Here is a 22,982-nt window from a genome sequence, read left to right on the forward strand (position 1 = left end):
CCCATCATGATAATAACTCTCAGCAAACCAGGAAAGGAAGGGAACTTCCTCAATCTGATAAAAGGCTTTTATAAAAACCTACAGCTAACATCATATTCAATGGTGAGAAACTGAATGCTTTCCTCTTAAGATTGGGAATAAGATAAGGATATCCATTGTCATAATTCCTATTCATTATTGTATTGTATGCCCTAGCCAGTATAATAAGACTAGAAAAAAAAAAAGTGGCTTACAAATTGAAAAGAGGCAAAACCACTCTCATTTGTAAACAACATGATTGTTTATTGAGAAATTCCCAGTAATTTACCAAAAACTCAGAGGTATTGAGTTTATCAAGTTTAGATAATACATGGCTAACAAACTAGCAATATATAATAAGAAATGGAAATAAAGAATACAATGCCAAGCCAAGCTCAGAAACGTGTAATCCCAGCTACTTGGGAGGCTGAGGCAACTTGAATTGAGGAGTTTGGGGCTATAGTTTGCTATGATTATACCTATGAATAGCCACTGCACTTCAGTCTGGGGAACATAGTGAGACCCTGCCTCTAATTTTAAAAAAGAATATAATGCAGTTTGCAATAGCTGCAAAAAATACTGGAGGTGTAAATCTAACTAAAGTATATGTGATCTGCATGCTGAAAGCTAATAAAGGCTAATCAAAGAAATAAAAGAAGACCTAAATAAACAGAGACATAAAATTCTTATACCTCATAGACCGAGTGACTTAACATGGTAAAGATGCCAATTCCTATCCCTCCAAATCAATCTGCAGAATTAACAACAAAATCCAGTAAGACTTTTTTGCAGATATGGAGAAGCAGATAGTAAAATTTATATGGAAAGGCAAAGACGCTGAATAGACGGGCCAAAATGAATTTGAAAATAAGCATAAAGTTGGAGAAATCTACCTCAACTACCTCATTTTAAGATTTACATTAAAGCCACAGTAATTAAAAAAATCGAGTATTGGTGAAGGGACAGTCACATATCAGAATAGAGTCCAGAAATAGGCCTACACAGAAATGACCAATAGATTTTTGATAAACATTTAAAGACAATTTAAAAAAGAAAATGTTGTGTTTTCAACATTTGTTGAAATGTTGGTACTGGAAGAATTGGGCATCTATAAAAAAAATTCAACTTACCTATCAAACTTATACCTTATACAAAAAATAATTGAAAATAGGTCATTGACCTTAAGGTAAAATGTACTTCTGCAAGAAAACCTAAGAGAAAATCTTTGTGTCCTGGTCTTAGGCAAGAAGTTCTTAGACATAATATTAAAAGCACAAACCATAAAAGTAAAAAAATGATAGCCTGGTCTTCATCCAAATGAAAAGCTTTTGCTCTGTGCAAGTTAACATTAAGCAATTTTGAAGAAAAAAAGCTACTACGGAGAAAATATTTCCAAATCAAATATCCCACAAACGACTTATACCTAGAATATGTAAAGAACTCTCCAAACTCAACAACAGAAAGTCAAGCAACGCATTTTTAAAAAATGAGCAAAAGACTTGAACTGACACTATGCAAAAGATTAACAAAGTTCACTGTGGTAAGTAGACGAAAGTATCCGTCCCCACTGCCAAATATGTCCTTAAATGTGTGAATTGGTGATATTATGTGGCTAGGGGGTAATTAAGGTTGCTAATGGAATTAGGATTGCCAATCAGCTGACCTTAAAATTAAGTGATTATCTTGGATGATCTGAGCAGATTCAAGATAATCACAAACATTCTTTAACATACAAGAGGCAGGCAGAAGAGGAAGCTTGAGTCAGAGAGAGATTTCAAGATGCCAAAGAATGCACATAGGCTCCAGGAACAGGAAAATCAAAATTGAAGAAAAAGAAATTCTCCCTTACAGAGAGCTGTGTTTTGCTAACACCTTGTTTTTAGCCCACTGAAACCTATTTCAGTTTTCTGACACCCATCCCTGAACCATAAAACAATAAATTTGTGTTGCTTTAAATGATTTAGTCTCTGGTAATTAGTTACAGCAGCAATTATAAGCTAATGTAACATGAAAAGATGTTAACATTATTAGCCATCAGGAAAATGCAAATTAAAACAAGTATGAGATACCGCTACTTACTGATAAGAATGGCTAAAATTAAAAATGCTGGCCAGGTGCCGTGGCTCACACCTGCGATCCCAGCACTTTGGGAGGCTGAGGTGGGCAGATTACTTGAGGCCAGGAGTTTGAGACCAGCCTGGCCAACATGGTGAAACCCTGTCTCTATTAAAAATACAAAAATTAGCCAGAGCTGGTGGTATGTGCCTGTAAAATCCCAGCTGCCTGGGGAGGCTGAAGTGGGAGGAGGCTGAAGCCCAGGAGGTCAAGGCTGCAATGAGCTGAGCTGTGATTGTATCATGGCACTGCAGCCTGAGTGACAGAGTGAGACCCAGAGTGAGAGCCTGTTTCAAGAAAGAGAGAGAGAGATGAAAGAAAGAAAGAGAGAGAGAGAGAGAGAGAGGGAGGGAGGGAGGGAGGGAGAGAGAAAGAAAGAAAGAGGGAGGGAAGGAGGGAGGGAGGGAGGAAGGAAGGAAGGAAAGAAGGGAGGGAGGGAGGGGTGCAGTATATCTAGATTTGGGTCACTTCTCACCATTGCCATAACTACTGGTCCAGTCCAAGCCATCATCACCTGTGGCCTGGCTTAGTGTAATATCTTTCCAAGTACAGCTCCCACTTCTACAGCTGGCCCCACTAGTCTATTCTCAGTATAGCAGAAATCTGATCAAATCATTCCTCTGTTCAAAATCCTCCAACGACTTCCCATTTCATTCAGACTTACAAAAGCCCACAATATCTGCACCATTCTTCCCTCTGCCTCGCATCATTTTCTCTAGCCTTTTTGAGACTCACCTCATTTTAGTCACACTGGCTTCTTTGTTCTTCCTGAAATATATCTCGAATGCAAATACCATAGGATGTTTGCACTTGCTTTTCTCCTTTCCTAGAATTTTCTCTTCCCTGACTTTGGCATGGTGACCTCTTTTCACTTCCCTCAGATCCTTGTTCAAATGCCATGTTATCAGTGAGTCCTCTCCTTACTAACTTACTGAAAATTGCAACTTCCCTGCATCACTGTTGGCTGGCAGCCTACACCCATTTCCTGTTCTTCTCCTGCTCTGCTTAATTTTCCATGGCTCATATCACCACATGACGTACATACATTTTATTTAGTTATTTGTCTGTCTCTCATGCTAGCATGTAAGTCCCATGAAGATAAATGGATTTTGTCTGTTTTGTTCTGTGCTGCATTTCCAGCACCTAGAACAGTTCCTCAGCACATAGCAGGTGCCCATTAAACATGTGCCGTTGAATGAATATATCCTTGAGTGGCTTGTGAGGATAGTCTGAAGCAGCCAAGGTAAGTGGAAATTTCTTTAATGCTTTGCGCTTTCTTTAAAAAATCCATATGTATTTTGCACTTCATAACATAGTGGCCTGTGTTTTATTATAAGCATACTTTACCTTAAAATCTTTGAGCTAGAATGATAGTCCAAGGACATGTATACCCATAGCCATTATACACCAGCATAAGCCACAGTCTGAGAAGCCACATTCTTAAGTATTAAAAGCTTAATTTTATCTTGACATAAATTAGTTAAGTGGCCTCCCCATGCAAGGAAGGTAGAGAGAGAGAGCGCTTTAGGATCTCCAGGTGATTTCAAAGCATACAGATACAGATGAGAGCTCTGCAAAGCTGCAAATGTTAAATTAATAGCAAATAGGCTGGCTCTCACTCTAAGAATATTCTTTATACTTGGAAAATACATAATAGAGTGTAAGTCAATAAATCTTGTGAGAAAATGAGCCTTTAAATTTGAAGAATCAGAGGCAAGGTAATGTCAGCTCTATTTGACTATTTTTGTTGGGCTAGGGGAGCTGAGAAGTTACCAGGAAAAATGAAAATGGTGAGTGCTCCCAGTGGGCAGTCTTTCCCTTTACAGAAGGAGAAAGAGTACTTTTGTAAAGGAAATCTTGCTCTGTTTTCACTGTCTGTATTTGTATTAGGCAATTACAATGGAAACTTTATATGTCTTTTTATTAAAAGACAATTTTATAATGCCTTTTAATAATGGCAATTATAATGTCTTTTAATAAAAAGATGATTTTTACAAATTCACCAGCAAATGGCAGCCATTGGATAAACTTCTACTTCTCTTTATCCTTCTGGCACTTTCTATCATGGTCTTTCTCCACTCTCCTGTTTTTGCTTTGTTCCTCTGAGGCTTGATAACATGCAGGGGGAAAAAAAACTTGGATATAAGCTCAGAAAGAAAATGAGTTCAATGTGGGGAATCTGAGTGCCAGAAGTTCAAAGAGAGCATGTGGCGAACTGACGGTGCCTTTTGGCAGAAGACAGGGGAGAGATCTGGCAGGACTCCTCCAGGGTGGAGAACTGCTCACCTGGCCACTCTGCTGGGCCCTGCAGAGCAGCCTAATCTTCCCTGCCAGTGGGTCACCTCACAGTCTGTAAGCACAGGATGAATGATTCTTCTAGGGTGGAGAAAACATAAGCGAGGCAGTTTGCTCCGCATCTGCTATAGATTGTGGTGAGTTGCATGCATACGCTGGGCTTTATTGATATCAATCATTCTGTCATGAGGCATCATCAGTGCTAAGGTAAATGAATCAATTGCATTTTGTCATTATGTATCATCATCAGGTTGTGTATGATATAATTTACCCACTGGCGGTCTTGAACAGGGCACTTTTCATTGCGGTACTTATTTGCAGACCTGGAGATGACACAGGGCTCTCAATTTGCTTCAGTTTGTTCCTTTGGAGCTTCTCCATCTTTGTTTTGTGATTCAGGCCCCAGGGGTCACCCATCCCTCCGTAACAGTAGGGTAAGGGGAATGTTTATCTGAGCAGGGTAGTCTAGCTCCTCTCTGACAACAGGAAGGTATAGGCATGAGAATAAAAAAGGATCTTTACCATTAAAAACATGCTCCCAGAACACTATACAGCCATTGCTGCACGCATGCATGACATTCTCTTTCGTATCTAACAATAATTCCTAGATTCCTAGATAATGACACTGATTCAGTTACATAACAGAAATAGAGAGATTTTAACTCTTCTAGCATTCCTTGAAGAGTTCTTAAGAATGATCTTCTAAATGTAACTCTTTTCTAATATCCAACCATAATTTATAAAAGAACTATGACTCTATCCATTTCTGGTTTCCATCTTCTAACTTTAGAAATTTTTCACTTATAGAAGAAGCTACCAACATACAAGACCAAAAAAAAAAATGTTCGCCTGAATGGATTATATCAATGTCTAAGTTACCTCATTCTTCATTCTATCTGCCAGAATATTTTAAATTTTCTTATTTATTTATTTATTTATTGCAGAATTACATTTTTCATTGCTTCCAAGGGAGCTAGAATGTGGAGAGTTCCCCAAACTGGTATCTCCAATTTTTCATGTGTTTAGAAGTCCCCACTCTTTCTTTCTACTCCCTCTTTTTACCTCAAGCCTAATCCTTTGGCAAGCTGATTTTGAGGATTTCTGAGAATATTTCTCTACTGTATACCACAACAACTGCAGCTGCCTTTCTTCTTGACCTGTAAGTCCATTTAAAGCCCCAAACTCCCCATACGTCACTTGTTTTCCTCCAGCTAGTCAACAAGTAAAGATAACAAAACACACTCAGTAAAGATATTAATTATCATTTCCCAAGCCAGAGAAACAGGTGGAAAGAAATACTCAATCCGGGATCTATTGAAGGATTCTGCATAGTAGCAAAATCTGGAGACAATATGCCATGCAAGGTCAAAATGATTCTAAAAATGCATGTCCTTTAATATAAGGGCTGTCTAATTTCTATCTGTATCTGCTGCAGTGCCCAGGACAGTGATTGTCACAGAGGACTGTGTATCATAAAATGCCTTAGATTAATGACTCCTTTGTTGGCTTAGGGACTATGAGGACTTGTACCACCTATCCTCTCAGGATCTGACTGGGTAGACATCTGAGGCACCTTCCCTAGATCCATCTATTTGCCTTAAAGATGTGCCACCATGGAGACTATCAGCAGGGCTGTGACCAGTCCAGAGGAACAAGTAAGTGCTTAGGCTCTGGAACCAGACTCGGAGCTCAAACCTTGGCTTTGTTACAACTGTGTGACTCTGTACAAACCCCATAATCTGGCTAAGCTTTAGTTATCTCATTCATAATGTGGGGATTAATAGTACTTTGCTCATGAGGTTGTCATAACAATTACATGAGATGATTGTGTGAAGTTCTCAGCAAGTACATGTATAATTATCACACTTTTTTTTTTCTAGTATTAAGATATCAGGACACAAAGGTCAATAAAAAACTTCACATAGGCTCAGCACAGTAGCTCATACCTGTAATACCAGCACTTTGGGAGGCTGATGCAGGTGGATTACTTGAGGTCAGGAGTTCAAGACCAGCCTGGCCACAATGAAACCCTGTCTCTACCAAAAATACAAAAATTAGCTGGGCGTGGTGGCATGCACCTGTGATCCCAGCTACTTGCAAGGTTAAGGCAGAAAAATCGCTTGAACCTGGGAGGTGGAGGTGGAGGTTGTAGTGAGCTGAGATCACGCCACTGCACTCCAGTCTTGGGGAGGGCATGAGACTCAAAAAAAACCCAAAACCCAAAAACCAAAAAACCAAGACTTCATGTAATCACTGTCCTATATTAATTCTGAAAGAAGTTGTTTTAGCACTGACCAAAGGCCACTTTGTAAATGAAGACCATGTGATTTCACAGTGACAGGAGTAAATTTGTGCTGATCTTCCTACTCTCCCTGCTATCTTCCACCAGGAATAACACACTATACATCATGCAGGAGCTGGGATACAGTCTGTCCTCATGTTGGACAGAAAGGCTCATGTTTGCACAGAGAATATCTGTAGCCCCAAGTTTGGTTCACTCCTGATGTGCCTCAGAAGGATAGGTATTCTCTTTGGGACTGCCCCTGGTGACCTGACTTGTCCCACCTAAGCTATTTCACATGCCAGAGCATGAACGCCTTCTACATTTCCAGGTTCCTCATCATTTTGGTGGAGGTGTTGTTCCCTGGCTGTTTAGTGGGGCCAGACGTAAACCAGGGGAGGATAACAAGTCAACAAGTCAACAACTCCAAAGGTCACCCCATCTCTGTGTATCTTACATTTGGTTGCGGAGAGCTGGGATTTATACTGCCCTCGGACCAGCCGGCAGGTGGACCCATCTCCGTTGCAGACCCCACAGTTATCTTCCTTGATGGTGCTCCCCAGCTGGTGATCACAGCCAACAATCTAACAAGAAAGAGAGACGTGTAATTCAGCCAAGCACCTACCAATGGCAGAATCCATTATGAAGCCAATCACCACGAAATTACCCTCCCTTCATCCCTGAGGGGCCTAAAACATACTTCCTATGGAGGGGACTGAATTCAACTGGAATTTGAATCAAGCTAAGAAAGAAAAAAAGGTAGCATAGGTGAAGATGTTTTTAAAGTTTAGATACACAAACAGAAAGAAGGGGAAAAGACAGAGAATGAGAGAGAATAGGGAGCAGGGTACGGAATGATGGGAGAAAGTAAGAGAGACGAGAAGATCCTGAATTACTGATGTTTTAGGGCCTTAATTCAAGAGTAACTCCTGTGTCGGTAATTATGATTCACCCAAATGACAAAAACTACAACCAAGAGGTAACAGTAGCAGGAAACATTTTATAAATAATCTCCATGTTCCACATGATTCCTTAGAATATAAGCTGCATAAGCGTGGGTGATTTGCATGTTGAGGTAATTAATGTATTCCACACAATGATAACAGTGCTTGGTCAATCGGAGGCCCTCAAAAAATATTTGCTGAGTGATAATAAAAATACTTCCTTAGGCTGGGCACGGTGGCTCACCCCTGTAATCTCAGCACTTTGGGAGGCCGAGGCGGGTGGATCACGAGGTCAAGAGATCGAGACCATGGTGGAAACCCTATCTCTACTAAAAAATACAAAAATTAGCTGGGCGTGGTGGTGTGCACCTGTGGTCCCAGCTACTCGGGAGGCTGAGGCAGGAGAATTGCTTGTAACACGGGAGGCAGAGGTTGCAGTGAGCCAAGATAGATTGTGCCACTGCACTCCAGCTGGCTCCTGGCAACAGATCAAGATTTTGTCTTTAAAAAAAAAAAAAAAATTCTTCCTTTTCTAGCTAGCACTCCAGCTTAAAAAGGAGAAGAGAATCAGCAAACAGATACACATTTAGTGTATGTATCTTAGTGAGGAAGAGGAGGGTTGCGTGAAGGGCAGCAGAGATACACACTACTAAGACCCTGTCATTTGCCTTATCCTGTCCTGTACCAGGCACAGTACAAATATCTCATTCATTCTCAAAACAGCCATGCAAGAAAGATATCCCCGTTTTATAGTTGAGGCCATGAATCTTACCCAAGGTCACTTAGCTAATAAGCAGCCAAATGCTAAAGACTTCTAGCGAAACCTTTATGCCAAGTCCAAATCAGGCTTAACAACATCACAGGCTTTTATAGAGCATGTGGGCAATGCCATTTGTGTCTTTACTCTTTGTTTTCCAATATCTTAGTTTTAGAAATTCAAATCCAAACTATGCCTGGTTGTATGGCTTATAGTTCTGGTTAGATCAAATACGGAAAGATTTATTCCACTCCCAAACTCTTTCGATTACTCTCTCTGACAAAATAAAATGAGAATGGTAGTGACAACTGAAGTGACTTAGGTCTTCTCTTCACAAAGTCCCCACAGTTCGTCCTGCCTTTCAAAAATCTGGTTGTTAATATGAACAGAGCCTTGAAGCTTGCTTTTCTTTTTTATTCCTTTTATTAATAATTGCAAACACAAGCTTAGGCAAAGGTTCAAAAATATAATTATTTAACATTGTGTTAGATATGCACTCTATTTTTAAAATGTGGTAATGTGTATTTTTTCATTAACAACAAATGAACATCTTTTAAAAACAGATGAAAAGCAACAACTCCTTCAATAACTGTTCTTTTTTTTTTTTTAATGTGCAAAGATGTCAGCAAAACATGGTGCTGAGTTCTAAAGTGAGGGGCAAAGGCAGATGGGCTCTATCCCTACGTGTTCACTGTAGCCGAGGAGCAGTTCATCTCAATCTATTCAGAGGCTGCCGTGAGGCCACTGCAGGATGCAACCAAGTTTCATCCCTGCGGTGTCAAGCATGTGCTGGCTAGGACTTTGGTACTTCTAAGTAACTGTGGTAAAATTATTTTCAACATTCATATCTGTAGATGGGCCCGCCCATGAGCTGATCAATTCTGTATTCACCCATATTCTGAACACTGTGTGAAATGGGATTACAGAAGTACTTTATAAAAAGAATTCATTTAATTGTTTAAGCAACATTTATTGAGAACTTGCTATGGGCCAGGCACTGTGCTAGGAGTAAAATTCAATAGCGAATTTCAGCATCTATGGGTCCACTCTCGAGAGACTTTCCAGTCTACTGGCAGAGGGAGATAGTGCTCAAATCATCTCATGCAATAAATGTAAAATGATAATTATGATAAAAGCTATAAAACACAGATACATGGCACCCTGAGAGCATAATATATGGAGAATTTAATTTGGTTAGGCAGGCAAGAGAAGATTTTCCTGAGGAAGAGACTTTTTAGAGCTGAGATGTGAATGAAGAGTCAGAATGAACAATGGAAGGGAGGTGTTGCATAAGGCTCACCACATCCTTTAGGAATGTCTGGATACCAACTAATGGGAGAGGAAGCAAAAATCAAAGTTGGCCCAAAAAAAAAAAAAATCAGAAAATGGATAATCTACTTGCCCTCGAGGGACTGAATCCTTTGAGAAAGCATGGCAGTTTTAACTGAGGTAGCATTCAAAGCATTGTCAGAACTCTACTGTGGTTGGGGTTGTTGGGATTGAAGAGGATTTAATCTGACAAGATCCTTGGCGACGTAGAAGGACAGCACGGGCAGTGGGCACAGGAATTTCCACTCTCAGGCATCCCAGATCTAACTGGATTTACTCCTTAAACTACAAGAATTTCAGGTTTCTCAAAGGATTTAAGTTTCTCCAGAAAATTTTTAATGGACTCTGATGCCTCTAATGGAGCCAAAGGAGATAATCATGAAAATCTCTCTCTAATCCTAAAGATTTCTTATGGTTCCAAAACCATTTAAGAAAAGAACAATTCAGCTTCACAGATCCAAAGTAACAGATATATTAGGAATAGCTAAATAGGAGGTGACATACTTTAAGACTAACTTGGCTAGATGCCTGACTTAGCGCTCTCAGTGTGGGTTCATGGACCCCGGGATATGAACCAAATCAGTTCTAAATGGGCTTTGTTTAGCTTCAGGATTTAAAAGACAAACATCTCCCTGCAAATGAAAAATTTAAAAGACAAACATCTCCCTGAAAAATGAAATGAAAAAAAATTGTTTTTTTCTTCCTTTTCTCTATATCGATTCCTTTTCAAGATGCCAAAATCTTCTAACTCAATTATTTTTAGAATGTGGAATACTTTATATCAGATAAAATGTTCTTATTTTGGTCCAAGTGGAAATCGTTTGCAGGGATATCAGGTTAATCATACTTGACATATCTTAATCTGTTGATCTTGAGTAACTGTTAGATTAATTAAAAATTAGGCCAGATGCAGTGGCTCACGCCTGTAATCTCAGCACTTTGGGAGGCTGAGGTGGGCAGATCACGAGGTCAAGAGATGGGGACCATCCTGGCCAACATGGTAAAACCCTGTCTCTACTAAAAATACAAAAATTAGCTGGGCATGGTGGCACATGCCTGTAGTCTGAGCTACTTTGGAGCCTGAGGCAGGAGAATCTCTTGAACCCAGAAGGTGGAGGTTGCAGTGAGCCAAGATTGTGCCACTGCACTCCAGCCTGGCAAAACAAAACAAAACAAAACAACAACAAAAAACTTAATTGTTAAGACCTACTATTAATAGCAGAGATAAAAATAAATAGAAATACAAAAATAGGCTTAATTGGCCCTCTGTACACATGCTATTATTTTTTGCCTGGAATGCTCTTTGCCTATTCTTTATTTGGCAGACTCCTATTTATCCTTCAAAGCCCAAATTAAGTGCCTCCTCAAGAAAGACTGTCCAGATTCCAGAAGTAACTCCCTTATTGCTGTATGTTTCTATAGCCTTTTGTTCATACCTCTATGTGGCAGAGATTGCTGGTTGTCATCCAATATCCATCTTCTCTTACTTTTCTTGTACTGGACCCCAATTTTATCTGGGTTAGCATTACACGTAGTTAAAAGAATGCATTTCTCATTGGTCATGAGACCAAATCATAATTAGTGAAATAAAAGTGGAAGTGTTGTGTTGAGGCTTCCAGGAAGGCTACCTAAAAGAAGTTGACTTAGCTGGAGAATGCTTCTTCTGCTCTCTGCTTTCCTACCTTCCTACCGGCTCCATTAGCCATCTTGGAAATGGGCCAATCTTGAGAATGGAAGCCTTGCACTCAGAACGGCAGAGCAGAAAGAGAGAAAGATCCTGGTTTCTGAACCACACTTGGACTGATTACATCTTTTTTTGTGAGAGAATAAATCCTTTATGTGTCTAAGCCATTGTTATTTGATATATATATATATATATATTTTACATATACCCAATTCAAATTGTTATATAACTTACATTGAGTTTACTCTATTAACATGTCTATCTCCAAACAACACCCTGGTCTACCTGAGAACCTGTGTTTTACTAATCTTACTGGTATTTCTGCTGCTCAGTCCAGTATCAGACATTTGAGATGCATCATGAATGCTGGTGAATCAATGAAACACATAATGGTTTGCTAATAGTTCCAATGTAGTTTACAGATAGGCGAACTTAGACTGCAGCCATTCACATACGAGTCTGCAAAAATGTGTGCATGCATGTGTGTAGGCATGTATATGCATGTGTGTTTTTAACTGTATACGTAGAGAAACAGACATACCATAAACGACAGCTAGAGGCCAAACCTAAACCTCTGTCCTGATGCACAAACAAGAATTACTTTAAAAGGCTATTATTTTTCAGAGATTTTTTCCCAAGTGCACCTATGTTAATTATTAGAGAAGTGTCATAGAAGGCAATTTTTCAGGTCACTGAGTTCCTAGACCCACCCCATTCTGGACAAAACATTTAAGTGAGATAATGACCACTCGTAGCTTTGGCAACTGCCATGAAATTTTTTTGCAAACAGTAGAAAACTGACTATTTTGGCCTAATACAGCTTATTTGCACCTGCTATGAGGTGTCAGCTGGATGCAGTGGTCTGATGCCATCCTCATCCAAAACCATTGCACAGTGTTGCTTATTTTGCGATATTTTAATCTCAGGTAACAAAAAACTGAGTAGCTCCAAGAAAAATTTAGAGAGAGGCAAAATAGCACCCTGAAACTTACCAAGATTGATAGTGTTTTCATTGTGTAGCCACCATTAGTGGGTTATCAAGTTCTGCTTTTATATCTTAAATGTATGCTTTTTGTACCCTCTCTTATATACATATATGTGTACAAAGATACGCAGCCCCTTGTCTTATTTTTGAGTTGAGCAAACACACTTAACACTGCTGATTTTTCTTTATTCTTCTTTCAGATTTACTAAAGGGAGGGAGAGAACTGCTCCCCTTCCCCCTGCCAAAAAAAAAAAAAAAGAAAACTAGGATCATAGCATCCAATCCAAGTTGGCTCATAGACTTAGCATGTTGTGCAGGTTTTAGGCATCAGGCCTGCAGTATGTGCTGCTAGGGGTTTCTTCCTTCACTTTACAGAGCCGATAGCAAGAGAACAGGCAGAATGCAAGACTGAAATTCTCTAGACACTGAAATATGTATAATAAAATGTCTTCATTAGTAGCCACAGGAGAAAGAAAGATCACCATGCTAATAATTTGGAGCACATAAATAAATATAATCCATAAGCAGATATCATGCCTCAGACTGACATTCTTAGGATGGGTTCACACTGGCTTCATTTCAAATGGTTTCCCATAAGGACCTCAATCTAGAATCAAATACTGAGCCAGTGATGTCAGGCTTTTCTTGATCCAACACCATGAGGTAAGAAACTTTTAAAGCCTTCTATTTTCAGCACTGGGAAAGACAAATATGGAAAACTAAACTGTGCAAATCTGATCATAGCTGCTCTTATTTATAATTATTTAATTCAGGTAGAACTTTACGGGTGTGATTTACATAGATTATTCTTTAATTACTGTTTTAATAAATAGGGGAAGGAGAGCATTTCTAACCTCAACCTCAAAAGATTTACATATTCATTAATTTGTTTATGCTTAACCTTTCATTAAATAAAAAGATGTATAGCATATATATACATATATATATACACACACACACACATAAAACAATAAAATTTAAAAAAACCAAATGAGTGAATGGATTAAAAAGAAAGGCAAAGGTAAGAAAGATAAAGCTAGAAATAGGAAAACTACACATAATGTGCACAATGCCATACTGTACAGTTGCTACATGTGGAGGGGTAAGGTCACATCTGGATTTGAGCTTCCTAGAAAACCTGAACACATGAGCAGTTATAAGGGTCACAGATTCTACTGGATCTTCTAGAAAATGTATGCAATAATGTGTTCTTTATACTAGACAATAAATATTTGTGTAATAAATGAATAAATCAAAAACCAGCTCAGGAGCACCATAATTAAAGTACCAAAATAATAAACATTTCTTTTTAGTCTTCTGAAAGACAATGTCATATAACAATGTCCCAATAACATCTGCGCAAATAAATACATGCAGCTTCAAGGAGGTGGCTCTCAATAACCTTTGATGAAGCCTAATGGTCAGGGGACATTTGATAAAAGCAAATTTTATGCCCAGCATGGTGGCTTACGGCTGTAATCCCAACACTTTGGGAGGCCAAGATGCGTGGATCACTCGAAGCCAGGGGTTTGAGATCAGCCTGGCCAATATGACAAAACCCATCTCTACTAAAAATATAAATATTAGCCCGGTGTGGTGGCACACACCTGTAGCCCCAGCTACTCAGGAAGCTGAGGAATGAGAGTTGCTTGAACCTGGGAGGCAGAGGTTGCAGTGGAGATGGTATCACTCCACTCCAGCCTGGGCAATAGAGAAAGACTCTGTCTCCAAAAAAAAAAAAAAAAGCAAATTTGAAGAAGCCGAAACAAATCATCCAGGTAAAGAGCATTATGACGGTCTGACTGAATGCAAGGGGAGACTTTGGAGCACTTAGGGCTGGGCTGGCAAACTATGGCACATGTGCAGTGATTCCTCCTGCCAGGACCACAGGAGATGTTACTTATTAGCTGCGGCACTCACTGTCACTGAGGTTTTATGTGGATCTAAAACTTCTAGACACTGGGCTCTAGAAGCCAAATCCAATAGACTATAGTTGTCAAATCAGGAAACTAAACCCACTTACCATTTCAGAACCAGAGAAAGGAATTGGTAGCCTACCTGTTAGACAATTATCCATAGATATTATTCCCCTTAAGATTTGAATGATTTCAAGTTCAGATAACACTGAGGTTCAGAGGAGATAACTTCCCCAAGGTCACGTAGCTGATTAATAACTAAACCAAAATTCCACCTTGAGTTTTTTGGCTTTTTTTTTAACTATAAATTATAGTCGGATTCCCATTAACCATGAAAAGGCATGCTATACAATATTCATATGGCAACAGTGAGTGGTAATAAGAAGTTTGAGTATTCTAATCCAGATCACTACCACTAGAGCTACACTTATGCACAGGGACGAACAGATGGTTTCATCTGTGAGCTGTGACTGAAAAGCACATATAGGAAGTGAATGGGAAGATGCTATGCCCCTCCTACCCCTCCCCCTGCCACACAGGCAGGCATATATACCTCTCTCATGCATTGTTATCGGTACCAAAATTTCCTTTTACACACTTGCTTTTTTTTTTTTTTGGTATACAACTAAAGTTTCCAATATGAGAAAATAGGATCCCCAGTAATTCACAAAGGTGCTAACAGTGCTCTGTAAGCTATGTTTACTATTTCTAAAAGCCTAGTGGAAACATATTTACCTGCAATAAAACTAAAACTACATAAGGTCACCAAAACACCAATCATCTCATTATACAAATAAGCTAATCCTGATCTTTACGGTTTTTATTTTTTAATTGCAAACTCAGGTCTTCTAGCTATAAAATGGGAAAACAAATTATTACTTAATACATGCAGTGTTTTGAGTAGATGGAAACTTCCAAGCCACAAGGCCCATAGGAAAAAAAATAATAAAGGGCTCCTTTGTGTTAAAAAGTTGGGAACCACTGGTTTAGTCCTTTGTTTATTGTTCACTCTTGGGAGGAGTAACACGTGAAGTTGCTGATTATACTTAAAATAAACCAAATCAACTGAGCATAAGGCATCATCCTGGCTGTTATGGTGCTATGGGGAATACCTGGAGGTGGTAGGTTTGGTCTCAATCTAGAGTGAGGTGTTTAATCAGCTTATTTCCTCAACACAGGTGAGAGTAGAACAGGAGTAAGATCAGTATAACTGAAGATCAAAGGGGCATGTAGGAGGAGAAAGGAGGGAAACCTACTTACAGAAGGAAATGTGAACTAGTGTTGGCCAAAACTTGCTATTTTTAGATATATAGCTTCTCACATAATTCTTATAATAACCTTAAAACCAGCTAAAATTGTGTCCATTTCACAAAAATAAAACTGAAACTTAGAAAGGTTGCCACAACTTGCCACAAATCGCATTACTAGGATTTGTTGTCACCAGACTTGAAGTCTAGGCTGAATAGCACTATGTCCATCAATGAGCATCTCTCTAGTCTATATAAGATACAATGTTCCTCTTGAGGTTTAGATGGCAATGAAGGAACACATAGAAGGAGGATACACATGCGTCTGTTGGCCACACCCTTTGCCAAAAGCAACACCTTCCTACAGCTGTAGGTACCGAGATTGAGCACCAGGAAAAAAAAGTGAAATCTTTGCAAGCAGGAGCTTTCAAAGTACATATATATTTATATACTTTGTATATAAATATATATATATATATAATATATAAAATATATATATATAAGTATATATATATATATATATTATATATATATATATATTTTTTTTTGAGATGGAGTCTTGCTCTGTTGCCTAGGCTGGTATGCAATGGCATGATCTCTGCCCACCACCACCTATGCCTCCTGCGTTCAAGTGATTCTCCTGCCTCAGCCTCCAGAGTAGCTGGGATTACAGGCGTATGCTACCACGTCCAGCTAGTTTTTTCGTACTTTTAGTAGAGGCGGGGTTTCACTATGTTGGCCAGGCTAGTCTCGAACTCCTGACCTCATGATCCATCTGTCTCAGCCTCCTAAAGTGCTGGGATTACAAGCATGAGCCACCATGCCCGGCCTGAAAGTGTACTTTCTTTCAGGAGTTTTTCTTTCTTTTGAGAGAGTGATTCAATGGATAGAAAACTAGTTGCCTGTGTTCTATAGCTACATACACATGCTAAAGGGAAATACTGGTAAATACTCACAGGTTATTAGCCTAAATAGATGAGGTGCATGAGCTCTCTTCTATGCCGTTAATACACCACTGTGTGAAAACATTACGTGAAAGCATTAACTCCCTTTCCTCCAGGCAAAGATTTTCCAAAGGAATCCTCCCCATACCTGGCATTCTGTCTTCTGTGGTTTAGCAGTCACAGCCAGGACAAGCACATGTCCTCGCAGGTTCACCAGACCCTTACAACAGCCCACAACATCCTACAGCATCTATGAGACCGACCTCTCTGACCTCACTCCCTCTGGCTCAGTCTCTTTGTTGCTCTTTGAACACACCAAACACTTTTTCTCATCTTAGGGCAGCCCTGGTTGTTACCTCCCGCTGTAACACTTCCTCAGACATTTCTACAGCAGCTATCTGACTCTTCGAAGTCCTTGCTTGAGAAAATCAGTGCCTTCTCAATAAGACCTACTTTGATGAGACTATTTAAAGCTGTATTTCTCCTCAGTCATAATATTTATTTTTTAACTTTTAAGTTCAGGGGAACATGTGCAGGATGGGCAGCTTTGTTATATAGGTGTGTGTGTGTCATGGGGCTTTGATGTACAGATTATTTCACTGCCCAGGTACTAAGCCTAGTATCCAATAGTTTTTTTCTGATCCTGTCCCTCCTCTCACCCTCCACCTGTCAGTAGGCACCAGTATCTGTTGTTCCCCTTTTTGTCTTCATGTGTTCTTGTCATTTAGCCCCCATTTATAAGTGAGAACATGCAGTATTTAGCATTTTTTTTTTTTTTTTGCTCCTGCGTCAGTTTGCTAAGGATAATGGCCTCTAGCTCCATCCATGTCCCTGCAAAGGACATAATCTCATTCTTTTTTTGTGGCTATATAGTATTCCATGGTGTTTCTTTACCACATTTTTTAAATCCTGTCTATCATCGACGGGCATTTGGGTTGATTCCATGTCCTCGTTATTGTGAATAGGGCTGCGATGAACATATATGTGTATGTGCCTTTAAAACAGAACAATTTATATTTCTTGGGGTATATACCCAGGAATGGGATTACTGGGTCAAATGGTATTTCTGTCTATAGGTCTTTGAGGAAGCACACACCGTCTTCCACAATGGTTGAACTAATTTATGCTTCTACCAACAATGTTCCTTTTTCTCCACAACCTTGCCAGCATGCTATTTTTGGACTTTTTAATAATAGCAATTTTGACTGGTGTGAAATGGTATCTCACTGTAGATTTGATTTGCATTTCTCTAATGATCAGTGATGCTGTGCTTCTTTTTCATATGCTTTTTGGTCACATATATGTCTTCTTTTCAGAAGTGTCTGTTCATGTCCTTTACCCACATTTTAATGGGGTTTATTTTTCTTACAAATTTAAGCTTCTTATAGATGCTGGATGTTAGACCTTTGTCAGATGCATAGTTTGCAAATATTGCCTCTGATTCTGTAGGTTTTCTGTTCACCTGATGATAGTTTCTTTTGCTGTGCAGAAGCTCGTTAGCTTCATTACATCCCATTTGTCAATTTTTGCTTTTGTTGGTTTTGGTGTCTTCAGCATGAAATCTTTGCCAGTTCCTATGTCTAGAATGGTATTGCGTACAATGTTTCCAGAATTTTTATAGCTTTAGGTTTTACATTTAAGTATTTAATCCATCTTGAAATAATTTTTGCATATAGATCCAGTATAAATTTTCGGCATTTGGCTAGACCGATATCCCAGGACCATTTATTGAACAGGGAATCCGTTCCCCATTGCTCATTTTTGTCAAAGATCAGATAGTTGTAGGTGTCCGGTCTTACATCTGGGTTCTCTATTCTGTTCCATCGATATTTATTAACTGCATTACTAACTTTCTATCTCTCACTAGGTCAGGGATATGTGGATGGCCTGTTTACTGCCCACCTAGAACAGTGCCTGGCATACAGCAAGCAACTAAAATATATGTGTTCAATGAATGAATGGATTCAGCCTATAGGCAACACCACAGGTGACAGAGATATATTTTGATTTCAAATAATTTTCTTCTTTGTCCCAAGCTAAAGCATAACAGCTGCTACCATTTAAACTCTCTGCCACTGGTTCCAAAGACCAAAAGAACACTCTCTGTCTAAAAGAAAAAGATCTCGGAGGACAAATCATTTTATAACACTGTAATCTGAGAGTTTAATTTCCACTTGTCACCTTGCCTGCTATGTCTCTGGTCCTTCACCCACTACTCCAGAATTGCCTTGGGGCATAAATGCTCATTATTTCCAAGTGCATCTCCCTCTGATATCTTTCCTGCTAGGCACAGTGCCCGGGGCTTCATGCCCTGACTCTGACACCAACTCTGGATCTGGAGATTCACTTTGTACTTGATCTTCTGAGTTCCTGATGCCTGGCTCTTGCTAATGGACTTCAGCTTCGGCAACCTCCTGGCCTGGCTTTTCCCTTTACCGTGTGTGAGCTCTGGCCCTTTGGCTGGTGGTCTGGCTGGGGCAGAGCCACACTCCTTCTACATTCAACCTACACACTCCCACCTCCACCAAAGGGTAGGAACTTCAGCAGCCTTGGTGGTTAAATGATAGAGGAGGACCTGGTTTCATAGGAATAAACTTTTGCCAGGTGCTGATTCTTAAGGGTCCTATTTCTGTCCCTTATTGTTTGAACTAAGATTGCAAACATTTTAAATAATTTTTTTCTATGTTGCCTTTCTTGAGGTCAAGGATCTAAACCATCTAACGGCTGGATTAAACACTCTGAAAGGGAAAAGGAGAATGAGTAAGACTGATTTCTAACGTTTATTAAAACTCTCAGGTGCTCCCAGACTGATTTATTTTGTTCTCGTCTTATTTACTTCAGGGTCTTGCACAAATTCTTGTATAAATTTATTGCTAAACACATCTGGATTTTTTTTGCATATTGTTTTTGGTTATATTTGTTTATTTAGTAGTCTTCAGCAGAAATCCTAAGAAATATCCTAGTATAGACATTTGCGCATACAGACACTACAATTCATTCTCAGCAGATGGTCAGGGACTTTTCTTTAGCAAGCTGTCTTCTCCCTCCCCTGCTTCCAAAATTAGGGTGTCTGCAGAATGCAAAACAAAATTATACAAAGGCCTGACCTCTGGCCTTGCTTCTGTCTCTCAGACTGTGAAGTACCCAAGAGGGAAAGTGTTGAATTTGGCCTCACTTCACATGGCATTAACTGTAATTCTTTGTGAATTGTGGTGACATCATGGTATACTTTGACATCACTGCTCAGGCACCCTTCTGCTGCTGGGCATACAGTACATAGTTTTTGTTTAAACACAAGAGTCCTTTGTTGAGAAGACAGGATAGCAGCTGGTATGCTGCCCTGGTACAAATGTGGATCTTACTGGAATGTGTCTGTTCAGTAAGTCACTACAAAGTAGCTATTCTATCTACTGTGATGGCTAGAACTCACTCGCACGTGTACCTCTGAAAAGTTTTCTAGAAATTTATATTTAAAGAGTTTTAAATTCCAGATATTGCCCATAATTTAAACAAAATCCTACATGCAATAAAACTCTTGTTTACATGTCTGGATACATTACCTGAAGTCAATATTTCAACAGCAATAGTGTGCTGGCTGCATTTGTGTATCAAGGTTAGACAGGATGGAAAAGGAAAGATGAAGAGGGATTTATCTACGTCCCCAAACAATTCTCCTCCCATCACAATTGTTCATGCATCTCAGATTCCCAAGTTAGGAGGGCTTGTGTCATTCTTTGGCTCTTACCTCTTATCTCTCAAAACTTATTACTTTATATTAATTTGAAACTTCTTTGACAGTGCCATCAATATTCTGCTTTCAAAGTCTGTTAAAGACATCCTCAACTGATATGTTAATAAACATAACCCTTTTTTCTTCCTGGTTCTCTACTGCCATTTCTGTCTGTCCACATTGGGTCTCTTTAGGGTAGAGTCTGGAGAGAATTGGTCAAAAGCAGAGTGTAAGCAAAAGCATCATCCGTAAAGTAACTAAACCTCTGTCCCTCAAATGCATCTCAAATGCATGCACAAGGCAGTGAATTTTCAGATTAGCTTGAGAAACTAAAGACTGTTAATCTAAGATTCTTTCCCAGAGGAAAAAAAGTCCTATTTCTGCCCTTTATTGTTTGAGCTAAGATTACAAACATTTTAAATAATTTTTTCCTATATTGCCTTTCTTGAGATCAAAGATCTAAACCATCTAACGGCTAGATAAATACTCTGAAAGGGAAAAAGAGAATGAGTAAGTCTGATTTCTAATGTTTATTAAAACTCTACAGCACAAATATTTGGATGGGATAGTAAATTTCTTCTGTTGAAAAAGATGTAATTTTTACTCTGTCTCAGAACAAATGGAGCCATGACATGACCCTAAGTTCTACCATGAACCTTATAATTGCTAAAGGTATTTTTCCCTTTCTGGAAACGTCACACTTAACACCAACAAGACCATAGTGCTATATCTCAGTTTTTGATCCACATATTCACTTCCCTGGCCACTTCTGACCCTGGAACATCATTTTTTATACCAAGAATCTATGTGCCGTAGAACCCTAAACCACAAAAGAGGCAGCATGACATTGTGGTACAACCAACAATTCAACTTGCATGTGATGGCTCAAATGTATCACTCTCAGTATGAGTTCAGTTCTCTTGTGAGTTATATAATCAGACCAATTTTATATACTTGTTCTAAGGATTTGAGGTGATAGCTTATCTTAAAAAGATCTGGTTCATTGCCTAGCACATAACAACTCTGACCACATATCCTGGAATTTCTGGGACAACCCTGTTTTCAAACCTTCTATTTCATAGTCTTCATAATTATCAGACCATGTGTTGTGATTATTTTGGGGGGATGTGCAGTCGTACAAATAGGAGGTCTTTTCTCATTATATATGTGAGATGTGTCTGAAGCTATAAAGGGCGCCTTAGGGATCTGGGAACCTGTAGACTCCAAGTCCCAGAGCTCTAGAGACAGGGTGAAGTTTGTAAAAGCTCAGATCTATTTCAGCCCCTGTGGATTGAACAATGGCATACAGGAAGTAAGATCACAATGTAAATTCCATGCAGAAATATACTCTCCTTGAGAGGTCAGAGCAGATAGAGTTCCATTGGAGAAAGGGTTTTTGTTGTTGCTGTTTCTTTCTTTCTTTCTTTTTTTTTTTAACATCTCTCTACCCTGCTAAAATAGCCAATAAAACATCAACAAGTGTGGTTGGCTCTTTGGGAAATGACCTCCAGAAGGATTCCTTTAGAAATGAAAAAAAACTTTTCTGAAATTGCAATGGAATAGCAAATCATCTCCTCTGCATTCTATTCAACGAGAGAGAAATGTTTAGGATTCTGAAAATATCCTTCCTTAGCTCTCCAACTCTAGGACTAATGATCCAGAGTTAATTCAGGAACCACTTTCAAATATATACAATCAAGTAGCTATCATTAAATATATTTGTCAACACAAAATAGAGACTTCTCACAGTCATGCTTCTAAAACCTAAGGTGCTGGGAAAGACATACTTTCAGGGACTGGGACAGGAGCCTGGGGTCCTGTTTTCTCCTTTGGAACCCCTACCTATATGAATATTTTGATATGCCAGTTGAATGAAATGAAAGAAAGTGGGCATTCAGCAACCAATCTTAACATAGGGGATATTCAAAATCTATTTATTTTAATGGAGAAGAATCCCTGAATATAAATAAATAAGCCAAAAGCAAATCAGTTATAATCTTTTTAAAAGGAAAAGTAGTCTTCCCGAAGTTGAGAATTTAAATTCTTATTAATCAGAATTAACAATGAACCAATCAAACAGGAATCACAAAGTCCTAAGAGAGAAGTAAGCTGGCTGATTTTTAATGATCCCCAAATTTCCAGAGCCAGATGAAAGGTGAGCTTCTGGATGTAGTGATGGGACTGAGCTGGAAAACAGCTGACAGTTAGCAAGTTGGCTACTTTTTCTAATTCTAGCCTTGTGGATTCAGGATAATCAGTTACATTTTGCTGAATCACTGCACTATTATGACAATGGAAAAATGAGCTGTTTCTCCTTTCATTTTAGACAAAAGCAAATTCACTCAAAGGCTCTGAGATGAAAAGAAATGACTGAATACATTTTCCCATTCAGAAAGACTAAGATTCCACTAACCCCTACTCACATACGTAGAAATGAATTATTTTTCCCTCCTACTATCATCCTAGTTTAAATCCAGCTGAAACTATAAATTTCAAATCTGACAGAATTGAACACACAGGGTATGTCTAATTAGAGAGTGAAATTAAATCATGTAGTAACTGGAATATTTAAGTTTAGAAATTTTTTAAAACTTTACAGTTTTGTAATAGTTATTGGTGTTTAGTCAGTTGTCCCAAACTAGTTAAAAAGAATTACCTTAACACAGGACGTGTATATGCTATCTTCAAATCCCCCTAAAAGTATCCAAATTACCTGCTTCTGCACCCTAACCTTACT

General features: G+C 38.9%; 1 protein-coding gene across 2 annotated transcripts in view; it reads right to left on the reverse strand.

Annotated features, from left to right (window-relative positions):
- Positions 1–22,982, reverse strand: part of ADAMTSL1 (ADAMTS like 1) — a 330,890-nt gene that overhangs the window by 271,691 nt on the left and 36,217 nt on the right. For both annotated transcript variants that reach the window (XM_017500657.2, XM_017500658.2), the window contains exon 2: positions 7,167–7,293. In XM_017500657.2, the coding sequence (XP_017356146.2) occupies positions 7,167–7,293 (127 nt within the window). The remainder of the gene's footprint in view (positions 1–7,166; positions 7,294–22,982) is intronic.

The sequence above is a fragment of the Cebus imitator genome, unplaced genomic scaffold (genome assembly GCF_001604975.1).
Source record: "Cebus imitator isolate Cc_AM_T3 unplaced genomic scaffold, Cebus_imitator-1.0 Scaffold267, whole genome shotgun sequence".
Taxonomy (NCBI): domain Eukaryota; kingdom Metazoa; phylum Chordata; class Mammalia; order Primates; family Cebidae; genus Cebus; species Cebus imitator.